General features: G+C 36.8%; 1 protein-coding gene across 1 annotated transcript in view; it reads left to right on the top strand.

Annotated features, from left to right (window-relative positions):
- Nucleotides 1-21,012, top strand: part of LOC123524972 (transmembrane prolyl 4-hydroxylase-like) — a 21,894-nt gene extending 882 nt beyond the window's left edge. Inside the window, exons 2-10 of the mRNA XM_045303624.2 lie at nucleotides 1,576-1,657; nucleotides 2,134-2,288; nucleotides 6,029-6,090; nucleotides 7,447-7,481; nucleotides 8,832-8,994; nucleotides 10,644-10,698; nucleotides 12,488-12,600; nucleotides 14,836-14,926; nucleotides 15,689-21,012. Coding sequence (XP_045159559.2) covers nucleotides 1,576-1,657; nucleotides 2,134-2,288; nucleotides 6,029-6,090; nucleotides 7,447-7,481; nucleotides 8,832-8,994; nucleotides 10,644-10,698; nucleotides 12,488-12,600; nucleotides 14,836-14,926; nucleotides 15,689-15,958 — 1,026 coding nt within the window. The 3' untranslated portion in view covers nucleotides 15,959-21,012. The remainder of the gene's footprint in view (nucleotides 1-1,575; nucleotides 1,658-2,133; nucleotides 2,289-6,028; nucleotides 6,091-7,446; nucleotides 7,482-8,831; nucleotides 8,995-10,643; nucleotides 10,699-12,487; nucleotides 12,601-14,835; nucleotides 14,927-15,688) is intronic.

The raw sequence follows: 21,012 nt of genomic DNA, 5'->3' as shown, positions 1-21,012 counted from the left end.
GTCGTGTCTCACGTTGATTATCGTGTCTCACCCTCAATAAATTACCTCGACATGCGACAATTCCTGTAGGGCGACACACAACATTCATTGTGGCACTAACTGGATTCTGTACCAAACATCCTATTATTTGGACTAGTTCCTACTCAGTTGGGCTTCTAAATCAGAAAGGAAATCCATTGTAAATGTTATATCTACTTCTGTGTAATACTATGAGAACCATGGTCATGAGCGATAATTATATACTGGCCAGTGTTGTTTGCGCATATCTCACCTAAAGTGTGAAGTTCTGCAAAGTTTACTATGGATGTTGAAAGGGACTTCGATTTATCTTGTAATGGAATGGGATTTATATGTGCACCTGCTATGAGTATGAATGTCATGGCCACTACACTGATTGGCAGAAAATACTTATGACTATGTGATGCAGAGAGGTATTCAGACTTTGTTACTGTAATTTCCTACTAATTGAAATCCTCTCAAATCTTGTATGTTATTGCTGAGTTTTGGACAAAACTCAGTCTTAGCTGTTCACCTGCTGCTTAAAGTGCAAATATAGATTTTGTGTAAGTTATATATCTATGGTACTGCTCTGATATTTAATAGTTGTCATCCCTCATGGTTTATATAGACTTATATAGGTGAAAATTTTTGAAAATCTTCTTGTCCAAAACCACAGGGCCTAGAGCTTTGATATTTTGTATGTGACATCATCTAGTGGTCCTCTACCAAGATAATTCAAATTATCCCCCTGGGGTCAAATATTGCCCTGCCCTGGGGGCCACATGGTAAAATAGACTTGTACAGGGAAAAACCTTTAAAAAAATTATTGTCTTAAACCATATTTAATTTAAGGCACAGAGCTTAGATATTTAGTATGTGTTATGCTCTAGTGGTTCTCTACCAAGATTGTTCAAATCATGACCCTAGGGTTAGTATAGGCCACGCCCTGGTGGTCCCTTGTTTTACATAGACTTATTTGTTTTTGAAGCAGTGGAAAAGAAATTTGGACCACAAGCAAAATGTTTGATACAGATTTCAATATTCATCTTGAATTGTCTTAGTAATGACCTACTGACATACTTTCTTGTTTTTGAAGGTACAGCATAGAAATTTGGAACATGTTTATAACTTTTGATACTGATTTCAGTACTCATCTCTAATATTCTTAACCCTGAACTACTGACCTTCTTTCTTGTTTTTGAATCTACAGCAAAGAAATTTGGATCACCAGTTTAATTTTAAAACAGATTTCAGTAGTTACCTTGAATAATCTTTACCATGACCTACTCACCTAGTTTTTGTAAGTGAAGCTTAAACCAAGAAATTGGTTTAAGCAAGCAACTAAACTCAGGTGAGGAATATAGGGCCATCATGGCCCTCTTGTCTTTTTAAATCATGTTTTGTCGGGCACTAATGTTGACCAAATTTTACATCTTTATGTATTTGTCTGAGTACTGAAATTTATTAGCTTTTTATTGTTCAGCAAATGAGGCAATCATGGAAGTAATAAGAATTATACCATAATTGTGTTGTTACATTTTTGAAAACAATTATGTGCACATTTATTTTGAGCAGATTGGTGATGTCAGAACTTTTACTGTCGATGATGGTAGAAAACTTGAAATGAAAACACTCAACACGAAACCACTCGTCTTTGGTAACTTTCTTTCTTTCTTTGATTTACTTTATCATTTAAGAATGTACTCACATCACATGTCAACAAAGCATAGAAAAGGATCAAGCTCAGTTGTGCTTTTCACAGGTTCTAAAAATCATTGTGTAATATGAATATAAGATGTTAGGAATACAGCCAGAGTAATTCACAGAAATCTTCAGGGATATATTTAACAGAATCTTTAGATAACACGATTTAGAGACACAAATACTGTGAAAATCTTTAATTTCATGGACATGAAATTTCAGGATTTGAGCAAAAAAAAAATATTTCATGGAGAACCTTGCTTCAGGTGTAGAATTCTTTCATGTAAGGAAACCTTCCAGCTAGCATATGGAAGGTATCTGTATGTGTCTGAAATAGTGCCTGCAGGGATACCTGGGGTCTTCTCCCACTATAAAAAGCTGGATTTGCCAAATGACATAAAAAATAATTATGAAAATAAACACTTTTTACAGAAATTGAAGACTTCCTTACTGACAAGGAGTGTGATCATTTCATCAAAGTAGCAAAGGAGATTGGTTTGGAATCAAGTCAAACAGAGAAACAGTCTGCGAAACGTGGTTTACAATTGATGGATCTTGACTCAGACAAAGCCCTCAGTTTGACAGAGGTAGTATAAATACTAATTATGTCAGCTGCAACAAAATAAATATAATTGATATGTAGAACTCAGTTTACTGAAATCATTGTCTGAATCCCACTGTACGATGGGCAGGCAACATTGTTTCATTTGCTTTTTATTAAAGGAATCACTTGCCCCTCATTGATGTGGATTCGAGCCTCACTCTGGGTGTTGAATTCTTCATGTGAGGAAGCCATCCAGCTGGCTTACGGAATGTCGGTGGTTCTACCCAGATGCTCGCTCGTGATGAAATAATGCATGGAGGGGCACCTGTGGTCTTCCTCCACCATCAAAGCTGGAAAGTCGCAATATGACCTTTAATTGTGTTGGTGCGACGTTTAACCCAGTAAATTGAATAAATAAATTTTATAAAAGGTTTGTTCTAACATCAACATTGAAGGGAGTCTGTCATGTCCTCAGATTGCTAATTTATTTCATTCAGTGTGGTATATTAGCATTATGAAATCTGCCTGGGGACAAAATTGTTATATAAACTATTTTCAAAGGTACCTCAGGGTATATGCTTTTGTCTAAATATGATAAACCAAATAACACTGACTGGTATAACACAGAAATAATTTTTACCATGATTCAGTAAGAATCTTTACATAGGTGGACTGAGTTTTATAAGCCCTGGTTTTATTTTCTGAATAAGGGGACAACAGATTCAAAACACTCCAAACTATTGAGAAGCATTATCTCCAAAAGCATGTAAATAACAGATCTGAATTTCTCATATGGTGAAATCCCCCAAGATCTCATGACAATCAAATTAGGTCTTTTTTTATGGATCAGACACTTAACAGGGAGGTTGATCTTGACCAGCAGATGACCCCTGTTGATTTTGAGGTCAGTAGGTCAAAGCAAGTTCACATTGGCCCAGAGCAGTAAAACTTTTTTTGCCAAATAACTAAGAGAATGCTTTGGTTTAAGATCACATTTGATACACAGGTCACTTATGACTGGTAATTTGGTAAATGACCCATAATAATTGATTTGAGGTCAGTACCTCACACATCCAGTGCACAGTGACCAAATAATTTCTGTTCTTTGGGCAGTTACTGAATGCATCAAGGGGACATTTCGTGTTCTACGAGCTCTTGTTAATCATTGTGCCATGTACTGTAACTTGTTATCAGCTTACTTGTATATCATTGTACAATATACTGTAACTGCTCATCAGGTTACTTATATATATATATTAGTGTACCATATACTATAACTGGTCATTAGGTTATTAGCTCACCAGAGCACAAAGTACTCAAGGTGAGCTGTTGTGACCGGTCATTGTCCGGCGTCCGTCGGCGTGCAGTGTGCATTGTGCGTCGTGCGTCAACATTTGCCTTGTTAACACTCTAGAAGCCACATTTGTGACCCAATCTTAATGAAACTTAGTCAGAATGTTACCCTCAATGAAATCTTGGATGAGTTAGATATTGGGTCATCTGGGGTCAAAAACTAGGTCACCAGGTCAAATCAAAGGAAAAGCTTGTTAACACTCTAGAGGTCACAATTTTGACCAAATCGTAATGAAACTTGGTCAGAATGTTACCCTCAATAAAATCTTGGACTATTTCGATATTGGGTCATCTAGGGTCAAAAGCTAGGTCACCAGGTCAAATCAAAGGAAAAGTTGTTAACACTGTAGAGGTCACAATTTTGGCCCAATCTTCATGAAACTTGGTCAGAATGTTCCCCTCAGTAAAATCTTGGACGATTTCGATATCGGGTCATCTGGGGTCAAAAACTAGGTCACCAGGTCAAATCAAAGGAAAAGTTAGTTAACACAGTAGAGGCCACATTTATGACCATATCTTAATGAAACTTGGTCAGAATGTTGATCTTGATGATCTATAGGTGAAGTTCAAATCTGGGTCAGGTTGGGTCAAAAACTAGGTCACTGATCAGATCAAAGGAAAAGCTTGTTAACACTGTAGAGGTCACAATTTTGGCCCAATCTTAATGAAACTTGGTCAGAATGTTCCCCTCAGTAAAATCTTGGACGAGTTCGATATTGGTTATCTGGGGTCAAAAACAAGGTCACCAGGTCATGTCAAAAGAAAAGCTTGTTAACACTGTAGAGGCCACATTTATGACCATATCTTAATGAAACTTGGTCAGAATGTTGATCTTGATGATCTATAGGTCAAGTTTAAATCTGGGTCAGGTGGGGTCAAAAACTAGGTCACCAGGTGAAATCAAAGGAAAAGCTTGTTAACACTCCAGAGGTCACAATTTTGGACCAATCTTAATGAAACTTAGTCGGAATCTTCCCCTCAATAAAATCTTGGACTATTTCGATATTGGATCATCTGGGGTCAAAAACTAGGTCACCAGGTCAAAACAAAGGAAAAGCTTGTTAACACTAGAGGTCACAATTTGGGCCCAATCTTAATGAAACTTGGTCAGAATGTCACCCTCAATAAAATCTTGGAAGAGTTCGATATTGGGTCATCTGGGGTCAAAAACTAGGTCACCATGTCAAATCAAAGGAAAAGCTAATTAACACTGTAGAGGCCACATTTATGACCATATCTTAATGAAACTTGGTCAGAATGTTGACCTTGATGATCTATAGGTCAAGTTCAGATCTTGGTTAGGTGTGGTCAAAAACTAGGTCACAAGGTCAGATCAAAGGAAAAGCTTGTTAACACTCTAGAGGCCACATTTGTGACTGTATCTTCATGAAACTTAGTCAGAATATTAATCTTGATGATCTTCAGGTCAAGTTCGAATCTGGGTCATGTGGGGTCAAAAACTAGGTCACCGGGTCAAATCAAAGGAAAAGCTAGTTTACACTTTAGAGACCACATTTATGACCATATCTTAATGAAACTTGGTCAGAATGTTATTCTTGATGATATTTAGGTCAATAGGTCAGGTGAGCAATACAGGGCCTTCATGACCCTCTTGTTTTTAGCTCACCTGAGCAAGAAGTGCTCAGAGGTGAGCTTTTGTGATCGCCCTGTGTCAGTCGTCCGTCGTCGTCTGCGTCAACAATTTGACTGTTAACACTCTAGAGGTCACAAATTTGAGCCAATCTTAATGTAACTTGGTCAGAATGTTTCCCTCAATTAAATCTTGGATGAGTTCAATATTGGGTCATATTGGGTCAGAAACTAGGTCACCAGGTCAAATCAAAGGAAAAGCTCGTTAACACTCTAGAGGTCACAGTTTTGGCCCAATCTTAATGAAATTTAGTCAGAATATTACCCTCAATAAAATCTTGGACGAGTTCGATATTGGGTATCTGGGGTTAAAAACTAGGTCACCAGGTCAAATCAAAGGAAAAGCTTGTTAACACTGTAGAGGATACATTTTTGGCCCAATCTTAATGAAAATTGGTCAGAATGTAACCCTCAATAAAATCTTGGACGAGTTTGATATTGGGTCATCTGGGGTCAAAAACTAGGTCACCAGGTCAAATCAAAGAAAAGCTTGTTAACACTCTAGAAGTCACATTTATGACTGTATCTTCATGAAACTTGGTCAGAATGGTAATCTTGATGATTTCAAGGTCCAGTTTGAATCTGGGTCATGTCGGGTCAAAAAATAGGTCACTAGGTCAAATTAAAAGAAAAGCTAGTTTATACTTTAGAGGCCACATTTATACCATACCCTAATGAAACTTGGTCAGAATGTTAATCTTCATGAACTTTAGGTCAATAGGTCAGGTGAGCGATACAGGGCCTTCATGGCCCTCTTGTTTATTTTACTGTATATTGCAGATGAAGTTGACTATAGAGAATGGCTATGATATGTACTTTGATGATGAGGATGTCATTGAAATGTAAGATTTTTGTTTCTTTTTACCAATTCTTGTTGTGCTTTGACATGTTCGCTCTTTATTTTGCTAGTCTGTCCATGTGTTGGAGAAGTGAAACCCTATCATGCCATATGAAAGTACAGTTCAGTGTCCAGGGTAAGAAATCTGAGTCTGAAGACCTGTCTCAAAACTCCAGTATCTGATGGTTGTTTCTGAGCACTGTTAACCTTTTAGCCTGCTGGCAGCAACTGATCTTGCCTTTGCGACCAGTGCAGACCAAGATCAGCCTGCACATCCGTTAGGTGCACAGTCCATTTTAGAAATTTAGCAGTGATCAATGGCCAGGTGTGACATTCTTATACTGGTCTTCAGATTCAGTTATATACCCTTGGAGCGTGATCTTCTTGGAATATAAATCTGTTTGCTGACTAAACGCAGCTTACTAAAGTACATCATTGATTCAAACCGTCTTTGTATGGGTCATAAAAGGGCTGTGAATGAGTAAAAATTTGTTGCATAAACTCTGAAAGCATGGTTTTTAATGTTCAAAATGTTCTTTTTAGGTCATCTGAACCAAAGGTTCAGGATGAGCTATTAGTGTAGGCGAATGGTCTGGCATCCGGTGTCCATTATCAGTATTTTTACTTAAACATCTTCTCTGAAACTACTAGTCAGAATTACACCAAACTTGGTATGTAGCATCCTGGCAAGATCCCTGTTTAAATTTGTTTAAATGGCGGATTCTTGACTCTTTCAGAGGCAGCTAGAGTTAAAAGTAGATGTAAAGTAGAGTTAAAACTTCTTCTGATCGACCACTTCATGGATCTTCATCAAACTTGATCTGTAGCATCATTATAAATTCTTCCTCAGATTTCTTCAAATAGGGGCCCACTAGATTTAAAAATAGAAAAACCTAAAACAACTTCTTCTCATGGATTTTCACCAAACTTGGTCAGTACCATTCTTGTAAAGTCTTTTCTCTAGTTTGTGGAAATGGTTCTGCTTGACCCCTTCTGAGGGTTGTAAAAGCTAAAATAAGAATAAAATATAAAAAAAACTTACGGACTCATTGATGGTATTTTTCATGGTAGTGATCCTTGTCATATATTCACAGTCATACAGTCAGTATCAGGTGAGCGACTGAGGGCCTTCAGTGCTCTCTTGTTTAGAAATCAAGAGACTGAAAAACCTGTGAATATTATTAGAAATTATTTGATTTGATGACATGAGTTGATTTTATTAGCAGTTATCTCAAGTTTTATGTACATTGTATGGTGTTCACTGTTACATTTTGTTTATTACGTAATTTTCAGTGCAAAGGTGTTGGTTCATGAAATTAGTAGTTTAGTATATATATTCAGCGTATCCCTCCTCTTACAGGTATAAGGAACTCAAACTTGATCCTAATAATGACAGTGAGTTATTTTTAACCTTCCCTACTTTGATTTCTTAATACACTTCCAATTCATCTATGCTTTAATACAAAACCTATCTTAGCTAGATTCAGATTTTCTAGATCTACACACTACTAAATTTGCTGTTATGCATGTCAAGGCTGAACTGCTTTGAAGGGACAGGGAGCTTCTATTGGTTAGTGGTTTTAAGCTTGACTTAGAGTTATTGCCTCCGCGTCGGCATTGTCGTCCCCGTCGCTGTTGGTTAAAGTTTTTGATAAAGTCAAATATCTCTGTTACTATCAAAGCTTTTGACTTGAAACTTAAAAAAGTTATTTACTATCAAAGTTTACACCAGGAGAAACAATCTCCATAAATCTGATTTGAATTTTTACAGAGTTATGTCCCTTTTTTAACTTAGAATTTTTTAGTTAAAGTTTTATAAAGTTTTTACTGACAAAGTTCTAATTCAGAGTCAAGCACAGAGAAAAGTAGAGTGTGCTGTCTTATGGACAGCTGTTGTTGTAGCTAGCTTCTAATCTTGCATCTCACTACTCTGTGTTCAAGCTTTACATTTTGGACAACAAATGGTAAAAAAGTAAGAAGGATCAGGAAAAAAGCACAAGGATAAAGAGAAAATTTGTTTACAAACATATTTCTAGTGTTATTAAATTCATTTTAATTAGTTCTTGTAAATGGTAATCACTTTATTTAGGTGATCCCATTTATTTAGTTGTCTTCTATTTGTTGTCCATAATGTTATTTCCCTGCTTCTGTTGTGCTCAGCATAGTGCTTTTTGTTAAGTACAAATTCTTTCATGGTGTAGGAGGGTAAGAAAGGTTTTATTGCAGAGGCAACCATGGTTCAGCTCCTGTCTCAGACATGCCTATTTTCTTGATTCAACTTTTTTTTAGACAAAGTCCCATGCTCTGATGTTCATAAATATGAACAAACTTCAGTTTTTAAGTAAGATCATTTTAGCCAAAAATTTGGAGTCCAGTCCCTTTAAAATATTACATCTGGAGTTAACTTTTTATTAAATGCTGAACTACCGTATACCCCAAAATAAATACCCATTGGAAGCATTGCAAGTGAGGGAAAGTTTCTTTCTTACATTCATAAATGTATAATTATATACTATAATGCCAAATTCTAATAATAAACTATCATGTTAGAAACAAAATAATGTAATTTAGCTTCTACCTACATGTAGTGAAATTATTCTTCAGGATGTATAACCTCTTTGTCATGTTTAAATTGATTATAACACATGTTTTTTTGCCAAATATAATTAACTACAATAATTGAAAACTTACAAGTTTTAAACTTATTTTAGTTTTTTCTATCATCTTGTTTATTGTGTTGTTTAGATATTATCACCCAAGAAGAGTTGACAATAAGCCCAAAGGAACTGGCAAACTATTTAAATGGCTACATCAAGAAACACCCTGAGAAACACTCGAGATACAGTCGTCAAGCCTGGCTATATCCTGACCAGTCCACTGATACAGTGTTTCAGAAAGTCCAAAAAAGGTTTGTTATATTGCTATAATCATTTTTGTTTTATTTTAATAGCTGATTTCTTTATCTTTGGATTCAAATTTTATCACAGCTGCAAAATGTTCAACTACAATGTTAAATTTTAAAGAAAATGAATAGAACATTGTCTTATAATTTATGTTTGTTGTGATTTTGTGCATCTTAAGCAGTCATGAAATCCATGAAAATCATTCCTGCAGAGATATAGTTGATTTCACTGTGAACTTTAAATCATTTTTATGCTCCCCTTCAAAGATGGTGGGGTATATTGTTTTGCAGATGTCGGTCGGTCGGCCGGTCTGTCTGTCTGTAGACCAATCTGTTTCCGGATGATTACTTGGGCCTAGGATCATGAAAGTTGATAGGGAGGTTGGTCATCACCAGCAGATGACCCCTTTTGATTTTGAGGTCAGTAGGTCAAAGGTCAAGGTCACAGTAACCCGGAACAGTTAAACCATTTCCGGACTATAACTTGTGAAGGCTTGGTCCTAGGGTCATGGACGTTGATAGGGAGGTTGATGACCCCTATTGATTTTGAGGTTAATAGGTCAATGGTCAAGGTCACAGTGACCTGGAACAGTTAAACTGTTTCCAGACAATAACATGAGAACAGTTGGGCCTAGGATCAGGAAACTTTAAAGGGATGTTGATCATGACCAGCAGATGACCCCTAATGATTTTAAGTAAGAAATGAAGGTCACAGTGACCCGGAACAGTTAAACCGTTTCCCTATGATAACTTGAGAACGATTGGGCCTAAGATCACGAAATGTAATAGGGAGGTTGATCATGACCAGCAGATGACCCTTATTGATTTTGAGGTCGGTAGGTCAAAGGTCAAGGTCACATTGACCCAGTACAGTAGATTTTTCTTGCCAAATAATTATGTCTCCCACCACATAGTAGTGTGGGAGATATATTGATTTACTGCTGTCTGTGTGTGTGTCCGTGTGTGTCTGTCTGTCACAAATCTTGTCCCCGCTCTAAGTTGAACAGTTCTCATCCAATCTTCACCAAACTTTAACAAAATGTGTTTACCAATAAGTCCTCGGCCAAGTTCGATAACTAGCCAAATCAGCCCAGGCACTTCAGAATTATGGCCCTTGAATTACCGAAAATTGGGCTTTTTGCTCTTGTTCGTGCTCTAGATTAAACAGTTCACATCTGATCTTCACCAAACTTGAACAAAATATGTTTGCCAATAAGTCCTCGGCCAAGTTCGATAACTAGCCAAATCCGTTCAGGCACTTCAGAATTATGGACACTGTACACAGAAACCAGTGATACATGTATTCAATTTGGTGCATGGTTGACTCAGATACATAACTATCAGATGATTAGGCAGTTGTGGGAGACATGCGCTTTTCTCAAAAGCAGCTCTAGTTAGAGAATGCTTTGGTCTAAGATCACATTTGATACGGAGTTTAATTATGACTGGTAAATGACCTATAATCATTGATTTGAGGTCAGTATGTCTATGTCAAACGTCCAGAGCACAGTGACCAAATAATTTCTGTTCCTTGTCAAGTTGTGCTATTACTGAATGCATCAAGGGGGGCATTTTGTGTTCTACGAGCTCTTGCTGTTGGTTTTCTCTAGTGCTACAATTTGTTTTCCACATGGTGATGACTATACATTTTTCAGGGTATCAAAAGTGGTAGAGTTACCATTGGACTTAATTCGGCTCAGTGATTTTCAGGTTAGTACCAGTAATGCACATGTTTGTTTAAAGAAGTTCCAAGTGACTACAGTTTCAAAAGTTGAAATGAGAAGTTTCATTTGTAACTACATAGAAAAGAAAAGAAGTCAAGTCAGTCAAAATTTAGAAGGAAATGTGTTCCAGACCTTGTCACTTAACTAGTGTTAAGCCAAGGGTTTTCCAGTAAACTTTGATTAGCCTAGCAAAGGACTTTCCAGTGAACTTAACAAGTGTTTTGCCTACTGGGTTTTCCAGTCTAGCTTTTAGCCTAGCCAAGGTAGTGTTTAGCTAAGGGTTTTCCAGTCAACTTAATTAGTGTTTAAGCAAGGGTTTCTCAGTCATTTTAATTGGTGTTTAATCAAGGGTTTTCCAGTGGTCTTGACTTGTATTTAACTAAGGTTTCCCAGTCATCTTATTTAGTGTTTAACCAAGGGTTTTCTAGTCAGCTAGTGTTTAGTCTAGGATTTCCAGTCACCTGAACTGTGCCAAACAAAGGGTTTTCCAGTCAAGTACTGTTTAGCCAAGGGTTTCTCGTCACCTGACCTGTGTTGAACAAAGGGTTTTCCGTCACCAAGCCAGGGGTTTCCAGCAGACTTATTTAGTGTGTAGCCAAAGGTTTTCCAGTCATGAGTTTAGTGACAGGTTTTGGGTTCAGCTTAACTAAGGATTTTGTAGACAGCTAAAGTTTAGCCAAGAAGTTTTCCAGTCTACTGGTATTTTTCTAGTGAATAAAACTGTTGTTTAGCCAAGGGTTTTCCAGTCAACTAGTCAGCTTTATAGCAAACATATATTTAAGCATGCTTTTTAGCTCGACTATTCATAGAATAGTAGAGCTATTGGACTCGCCCATGCGTCGGCGTCCGCGTCGGCGTCCGCGTCCGCGTCCCGATTTGGTTAAGTTTTTGTATGTAAGCTGGTATCTCAGCAACCACTTGTGGGAATGGATTGAAACTTCACACACTTATTCACTGTGATAAACTGACTTACATTGCACAGGTTCCATAACTCTGTTTTGCTTTTTTACAAAATTATGCCCCTTTTTTGACTTAGAAATTTTTGGTTAAGGTTTTGTATGTAAGCTGGTATCTCAGTAACCACTTGTGGGAATGGATTGAAACTTCACACACTTATTTACTGTGATAAACTGACTTACATTGCACAGGTTCCATAACTCTATTTTGCTTTTTCACAAAATTATGCCCCTTTTTTCGACTTAGAATTTTTTGGTTAAGGTTTTGTATGTAAGCTGGTATCTCAGTACTCACTAATGGGAATGGATTGAAACTTCACACACTTGTTCACTGTCATGATCTGACATGCACAAAGCAGGTCCCATAACTTTATTTTGCTTTTGTACAAAATTATGCCCCTTTTTCAACATAGAAATTTTTGGTTAAGTTTTTGTATGTAAGCTGTTATCTCAGTATCCACTAATGGGAAAGGATTGAAACTTCACACACTTGTTCACTGTCATGATATGACATGCAGTGCAAAGGGTCAATAACTCAACTTTGCATTTTACAAAATTATGCCCCTTTTTCAACTTAGGAGTTTTTGGGTTAAATTCTTATATGTAAGCTGGTATCTCAGTACCCACTAATGGGAATGGATTGAAACTTCATACACTTGTCCACTGTCATGAGCTGATAAGCACTATGCAGGTTCCATAACCCTATTTTACTTTTTTACTAAATTATGCCCCTTTTTCGACTTTCTTATTCATTCAAGCGACAAGGCTGTTAAATAGTCGAGCGTTGCTGTCCTCTGACAGCTCTTGTTTTAATTGCAGGTAGTCACTTATGGAGTTAAAGGACACTACAATGCTCATCTGGATTCTTCCAAAATCAGAGAAGGTGTGAGGTGTTGTGATAGGGGAAAATACAGTAACTGTAGGATCTGTAGGTAAATAGGCGTGGAGAACCCTTTTTTTACAATAATCTCTTCCTACAGCAGCAGCAGCAGACATTTTTATGCCCCCGAAGGGAGGCATATAGTTTTTGAACTGTCTGTCGGTCTGTCAGTCTGTCCACAATTTTCGTGTCCGGTCCATATCTTTGTCATCCATGGATGGATTTTCAAATAACTTGGCATGAATGTGTACCACAGTAAGACGACGTGTCGCGCGCAAGACCCAGGTCCGTAGCTCAAAGGTCAAGGTCACACTTAGACATTAAAGGATAGTGCATTTATGGGCGTGTCCGTTCCCTATCTTTGTCATCAATGGATGGATTTTCAAATAACTTGGCATGAATGTGTACCACAGTGAGACGACATGTCGCACGCAAGACCCAGGTCCGTAGTTCAAAGGTCAAGGTCACACTTAGACATTAAAGGATAGTGCATTGATGGGCGTGTCCGGTCCATATCTTTGTCATCGATGGATGGATTTTCAAATAACTTGGCATGAATGTGTATCACAGTAAGACGACGTGTCGCGCACAAGACCCAGGTCCGTAGCTCAAAGGTCAAGGTCACACTTAGACATTAAAAGATAGTGCATTGATGGGCGTGTCCGGTCCATATCTTTGTCATTCATGGATGGATTTTCAAATAACTTGGCATGAATGTGTACCACAGTAAGACGATGTGTCGCACGCAAGACCCAGGTCCGTAGCCCAAAGGTCAAGGTCACACTTAGACGTTAAAGGTCATTTTTCATGATAGGGCATTGATGGGCGTTTCCGGTCCATATCTTTGTCATTCATGCATGGATTTTAAAATAACTACGCAAGAATGTGTGACACAGTAAGACGACGTGTCGCGCACAAGACCCAGTTCCGTAGGTCAAAGGTCCTAAACTCTAACATCGGCCATAACTATATATTCATTCAAAGTGCCATCAGGGGCATGTGTCATCCTATGGAGACAGCTCTTGTTTCTAAGATTTCATTGTTGCATTGTTCCATGATATTGAATCTGAAATGGGAAATAATGTTCCTTTTTGAACTCTCCCTTGCCTCCACACAAAGAAGCTATAATATGGTAATGTTCTCAGTCGACACTTTTTGTCTGGAGCATAACTCCAGAAGTATTGAAGGGATTTTGTTCAAACTTCACACAGTGACAAAGGCAATTGAGAGGTATTGTATAGTGCAAGAACCATATCTACATGTTGCCTAACGTTTTAATTATCTTCCTTTCTATGATTTACTAAGCCCTTCTTTCCAGAGTAGAACTCCAAACCTGTTTAAGGAATATTGTTAAAACAGAATGACAGAGATTATTGAGATAAAATGCATTGCACAAGAATAATAACTATACCTTTCTTACTTTTTGAATTACCTCCCTTCATTCAATTTACTCATAACACTTGTCCAGAAGAGAACTCTAGAACTAGATTATTTAGTTTGTTCAGGCAGTGACCAAGGCCATAAAGAGAAAATGCAGTATACAAGAACCATAGTCTACTCATTTCTAATATTCTCCTTCTGTTAAATTTACTTGTCGGAGGCATAACCCTTTTAAGTGCTCAAGAGATTTCATTAAAACTGTATACAATGATGGATGACATTGTGGGAAAATGCCATGTATAAGAACCATACCTCTACAGTGCTTACTTATTGATTGATCTCCCTTATTTTACTCACAAAATTTTGTCTGCAGCATAATTTCAAAATTATTGAAGGGAATTTCGCTAGATATTGACAGGAATCCTACATGTACACGAACATTTCCGCTACTTTTCATAATTTTTGAATTATCTCCATCAAGGGAATGTCCTTGAATCTTTTGAAAGGAATTTATTTGAACCTTACAAGCATGGTAACCAGCAGTGAAGTAACTGCAGTGTGTGTAAGCCGTAACTATTGCATACATATTCAACACTACAATTTTTGATAACACTCTTAATTTTTTCTAACTAATATGCATGCAGTTCATTATTTCAAAATATTTCCTCTTCTTGGCCACCACTTGCAATGAACATTTGCATTTTTAGGGGGGTTTTAGGGGGGTTGTGTGCGGTTGACTATGTCCGACATGGGTCTTGTTTTCTTGTTAAATTTCATGTCTCGGTGAAATAACTGCAATGTCAAAACCACAGTTTTTTTATGCCAGAGAGTATTTACATTTTAAAGAATTTAGATCCACTTTTGTTACGATAATATGCATTGTAAGTCAAATTGTTGTATTTTATAGATATATGACAGTGTTGTTTTACCTGAATGAGGTTACCAGTGGAGGGGAGACTGCCTTTCCTTTTGCCAACAAGGACAGCATAAATGAAACAGTAAGTTTTCTTTAAAACTCTATATCTGATATATAGTTAAAATATTCTTGGATCAGATGTCCACTTTCAGTTGCATAAAGAAACTTCTAACAACATTATGGCATCTGTAATGAAAGCCAGATTTTTTTTTAACCACTTGTCGGGTATTACTATACAGTCATATTCTTAGATATCATTTTATACATAAGTGCATTGATTTCCTGGTAACCAGCTTCATACCATGTATTGTGGGGAGTTTGTTGTATTTTGTGTTGACCCCTTTGCATTTAACCATGTATTTTCTTTTCAATGAACTTAGTAGAGTTTTCAAGGGACCTGTGTGGAAGAGTGGTCAAGAGGGCTGACTTTGAATCACATGGTCCTTACTGCTAAGGAATCGAAACCCCCTTTGGAATGTAGAGTTCTTTTATATGTGGAAACCATCCAGTTAATTTATGGAAGATTGGTGGGTCTACCAAGGTGCAGTGCCTGAAATAATGCCAGAAGGTGCATGTGGGGTCTTCCTCCACCATGAATAGAGGAAAGTTGCCATATGACCTTTAAGTATGTTTGTGTGACATTAAAGCCAACTAAATTACAGATTTTGAAGTACTGTATCTGCTAATTTAAAAGCAGCCAGTTTTAGATAGGATAGCATTGAGTTGTATTTTTGAGGTAGACAATGTGGAGATTTGTCTGCAGAAGCTTTGTCTAATGTTTCCTGGAGTTCTCATCTACCGGTACATTTTGGTATTATTTATCAGAGTTACCGTCCAATTTCAGGAGGCACACCTAGAAAGAGTTCATCATTTGTACAAGAACTGTGAAGATGCTAGTCTACGTGTTTCAGCTAAAAAGCGAAAAGCAATCATCTGGTATAACCATGTTATAGATGAGGAGACTGGCTGGATGGGGGATGTAGATGAATTCACTCTACATGGAGGCTGTCCAGTTACGGAAGGGGAGAAATGGATAGCAAACTTCTGGATTAAAACTAATAATGATAAATCTTTAGATTTAGAAAAGATGAAGAAATTACCATCTTTAAAATAAGATAAACCATAGCTTTTAAATAATGAGTAGAAATCCACATATCCAAAACGAAAATCCAGTCTAAATCATGTATTATTGGCGAGATACAGGCACTTCATAATTGAATTGATAAAACATTGATATAAATGGACTCCTGTCTGGAAGATTACATGTACAATTTGATGTCATTCACAAAAATACACAAAACAACCTCGTTCCAAAAAAAGTATCTTCGAAAATCGGCAACCAAAATTTGAAGGACATTCAGTAACAGCTCAAACTGCTTTTTCTGCTGGATCAAATTTTAGCTAGCGCTGTAATTCATGGATTTGCAAGAAGCCCCATTTTACTTGTGTACATGACTAATATATTCACTTTTTTTTTTGCTCAATATTACCCTAATTTGAATATACACTCAAGGCCTTTAAATGCCTCATCAAGTTATGGCAGTTTTTTATTCTTGCAAGTTCTATCTAAATTATTATTAGTTAAGACCTGATCCAATATGGTGCTTTCTGTTGTGATACTTGGAAGCATGACCGCTGTCACCTGTACACGTGTAGCTTGTATTCATGTCTCACAAAGTTCACAAAAATCTTCTTGGATAAAATTTCCATATTCATACATGGGGCATTTTTAAAAGTCCTTCAGTGTTTATGCAGTACATTGTATAGTTTCACTGTAGTTGAATCCTTAGTCATGAATACTTGAAGTGTTTTTATTTATTATTGTAGATTAGGTATTGATAGGGTCCTGTGCAATAATATTACGCAGTCAACATTCATCACGTATCGAAACATTTACAGATAATATTATTATTAGTGATCATACTGATGCTAATATTTCAATAAAAATTTAAATTGTATTAGTGTTTTCTGCAGTTGGCATTTTTGTCTGAAACGCAGCATTTTTTGGGGTTTGACATTTTTGTCTGAAACAAGATTTTTTCTTGGGTGGGCATTTTGTCTGAAACAAATCTTTCTGGGATTGGCATTTTGTCTGAAACATAGATTTTTCTTTGGCATTTTTGTCTGAAACAAAGGATTTTTCTTAGGTTGGTAATTTTGTCTGAAACACCAGATTTTTAGTCCCCTACCATTGGAACACCGGAGGGGACTGTACTAAGCCTAGTTATGCATATCGCCGACACTTTCTGCTTCGCTGCATAAAATGGCCACCAGAGCTAAAGATATACATAGGGGGGGAGACATAGGTTTTTCTGACAAAAACACCTTCTAGTTTAAGCTAGGTTCATAAAACTTGGTATGTGAATAGAGGGCAGTATGTAGATTATGCATATACATGTCAGTACAAGGTAAAGGTCACTTATTAAGGTCAAGTAAAAATTTGTTTCCACTCCATAACTTTTATATGCATTGAAGGGTTTTTTATTACACAGAAATGTTCCCCATGATTAAACCATGTGTTGCACACATGACCCATGGTTGTTGGTCAAAGGTCAAGGTCACTATTTAAGGCCAAGTAATACTGTTTCCCCTCCATAACTTCTATGGGCATTGATGGAATGTCTAAGTGCTGCACACATATGTTCCCAGTGATGACACAATGTGTCACGTACATGATCTATGCTTTTAGGTCAAGGTCATTATTGAAATTTAAGTAAATGTCACGGTATAGAACTTGAAATATATTAAAACGGGGAGAAAGTGTGTAGGCGGCCGGGTAGCTCAGTCGGTAGAGCATCGGAACGGTATTCCGAGGCCCCGGGTTCGAGTCCCGGTCTGGCTGCACATTTTTCTCACCCTGTGACATTTGGCGCCCAACGTGGGGCCGTGACGGCATTACACTGGTTAGTCTCCGACACCTGTAATTGCTTATATATAAAGTACCCGCTGAAATTCGAGGACGAATTTCAAAATGGTGGGGAAATATGTCACGGTATAGAACTTGAAATATATTAAAACGGGGAGAAAGTGTGTAGGCGGCCGGGTAGCTCAGTCGGTAGAGCATCGGAACGGTATTCCGAGGCCCCGGGTTCGAGTCCCGGTCTGGCTGCACATTTTCTCCCCGTTTTAATATATTTCAAGTTCTATACCGTGACATAAAAATGCTTTTTGTTTCTTAGCTCCTAAATGCCTTGAAGTATTTTTAGTGCTAACACTGTTGTCAGCAACCACACGGGACAAACACTAACAAAGGTTTCCACCAGTAGGGGAATTCTGTACGTATTCCCACTGCAGTACTCGGTCACTTGTTCTATGGTTGGCATTTTGTCCTTAACGTAAGTTTTCTCTGGGGTTGGCATTTTTGTCTGAAATACAAGATTTTCCTTGGGTTTGCAATGTTGTTTGTTAGAGAACATTTGCCTGGTGTTTTTATTGTTGACTCAGATGTACTGTGAAATCATTAATTTTTGTAGGGAATTAATTTTCATGGAATTGGAATCAGTCAACGAAATGGTATCCCAACGAACAAGTAAAATTCCCATTCAAAACCATGAAATTTTGTGCCGATGAAATTAAATGATTTCACAGTCTCTGGGGGTTTTATTGTTAGCTTGACCATTCGAAGAATAAATAGAGCTATCCTACTCACCATGGCGTTGGCATCAGCTTCACAGCTTAGTTAAGTTTTTCATACCAGTCCACATTTTGACAAAGTCTTTTGAGATAAAGCTTTGTAACTTTCAACACTTGTGGTACATCACCATGTTCAGTTTTAGGCAAGAGTACATAACTCCATCAAAGATTTTGGCTGAATTATGGCCTCTTAACTTACTGTACAAGTCTTGGTTAAGTTTTTCTTACCAGTTCATATTTTGTGTAAAGTGTTTGAAATATGGCTTTGACACTTTTATCACTTGTTCATTATAACAGTCTCTATCTGTAGGCAAGAGTACATCTTTCAACTATTTTGGCTGAATTATGGCCCTTTTTGGACTTAGATCGGTACAATTTTCGTACAAGTCCATGTCTTGTCAAAACTATTTAATCTATGGCTTTGAAACTTTGAACACTTGTTTATCATCATAATTTCCATCAGTAGGCAAGAATACAAATTCTGTCAACTATTTTGGCTGAATTATGGCCGTTTTAGGATTTGGAAATTGGTTGTTTTTGCACGTCCATGTTCTGTCAAAACTTTTTGACATGTTGCTTTGAAACTTTGCTTATCATCATGATTTCCATCTGTAGGCAAGAGTACATAACTCTGTCAGCTATTTTGGCTGAATTATGGCACTTTTTGGACTTAGAAATTGGTTTAGTTTTCGTACAAGTCGACATCTTGTCAAAACTATTTGATATGAGGCTTTGGAACTTTGAACACTTGTTTATCATCATGGAAATGTTTATCATCATGATTTCCATCTGTAGGCAAGAATACATAACTCTGTCAACTATTTTGGCTGAATTATGGCCCTTTTTGGACTTTGAAATCAATTAAATTTTTCATACCAGTCCATATTTTGCCTAACCTGTTTGTCATATGACTTTGAAACTTTAACCACATATTTACCATATAGTCTACATATTTAGGCAAGACTGCATAACTAGAACAAAGACTTTTAGCTCAGTTATAGCCCTTTTTTGACATAGAAATAAGTTAAGTTTCGCATACCATTCTATATTTTGTCTAAACTGTTTGATATATGGCTTTGAAACTTTGAACACTTGCTTACCATCATGGTCACACATTGCCATATATTGCAAGACTTATCCAAATCCACAAAATGCAGATACCTTGTCTTATCTAATATTTTTTCTTTTGTCTGAAAATCTCTGGTCCTATTTTGACCCCATACTTCCGTCAGTTCTTCAAATAGTCAAGTGTGCTGTCAACAGACAGCTCCTGTTGTGTATAAGGTAACAAGCTGTTTTTACTTTATTATGTTGTTTTTGTTGTCTAAAATCTTGAATGTCAGTTTTAGTAACTTTTCACTTTTTGAAACAAAAAATAAGAAAATGAAAAAAAAAAAGGTATTTTCACACTATTTCTTAGCAACTGTTATTGGTTAAAGACTTTGGAATATATAACAAGAGCTGTCTATAAGATGGCACGCTCGACTTTTCCCAATGCTTGACTCTGAATTAGTGCTTTGCCAGTAAAAGGGTCGTAACTCTGTCGAAATTGAAATCAGAGTTATGTGGATTGTTCCTTCTGGTGGAGCCTGTGATAGTAAAACTATTTTAAGTTTCAAGTCAATAGCTTTGAAAGTAACAGAGATATTGGACGTTTTATAAAACTTCAACCAAAAATTTCTAAGTTAAAAAGGGACATAACTCTGTCAAAATTCAAATCAAGAGTTATGGGGATTGTTTCTCCTGGTGTAGACTTTGATAGTAAATAACTATTTTAAGTTTCAACTCAATAGCTTCAATAGTAACAGAGATATTTGACTTTATCAAAAACTTTAACCAAGCGACGGTAATGGCGATGCCGGGGCAAGTGCAATAGCTCTATTTTTTCTTCGAAAAGTCTAGCTAAAAATGGTAATATGAAGGACTAGCACTTGTTCTTTGAAAATCCTGTGTCACTTTTCTGGGTACAAAAATTAATTAGTAATTTATTTTGGTGTGTGAAAAAAAAAATCTTGTACACTTTCAAATGCTCATTTAACAACTTTTTACTTGGTTATCAGCTGTGTAGGTATAAACAGCTAGAATACTGCAGAAATGTGAAAACAACATTTCTGAGACAAAACTGACATACAAGGTCTTGGAAGAACAGCAAAACATAATCTTTTAGCCAGATTAGACAATAATACAGCTGAAAAAAAATACATGTATTTCTATGATATTGAAATAATCCTGATCTGATAAAAGTTTACTGCTTTATAAATGAGCCAGTATTATTGTTTATAAATTAATGTACAGAATTATGGAAAATAGTCAATGAATTTGAATGTCATTTTCCTGCACTGTTGTTGGAATGAAAAACGCTGTTCAGAGTGTGGACTGGTCTTGCTCAAAACTGATTTATGCATTTTCTTACTTAGTAATAATTTTATTAATGCATGATTCTATGAAAAAATTTGTCATGTTTTATCAGTACTTTCTTTTTTGAAATGTATTATTTTGTTGTCGATTTTGATTAAAGGAATTAGTAAAGTGACA

Source organism: Mercenaria mercenaria, chromosome 3 (assembly GCF_021730395.1).
Source record: "Mercenaria mercenaria strain notata chromosome 3, MADL_Memer_1, whole genome shotgun sequence".
In the NCBI taxonomy this organism is placed as follows: Eukaryota; Metazoa; Mollusca; class Bivalvia; order Venerida; family Veneridae; genus Mercenaria; species Mercenaria mercenaria.
The sequence above is the reverse complement of the archived record's forward strand: the minus strand, read 5'-3'. Positions and strand labels throughout refer to the sequence as shown.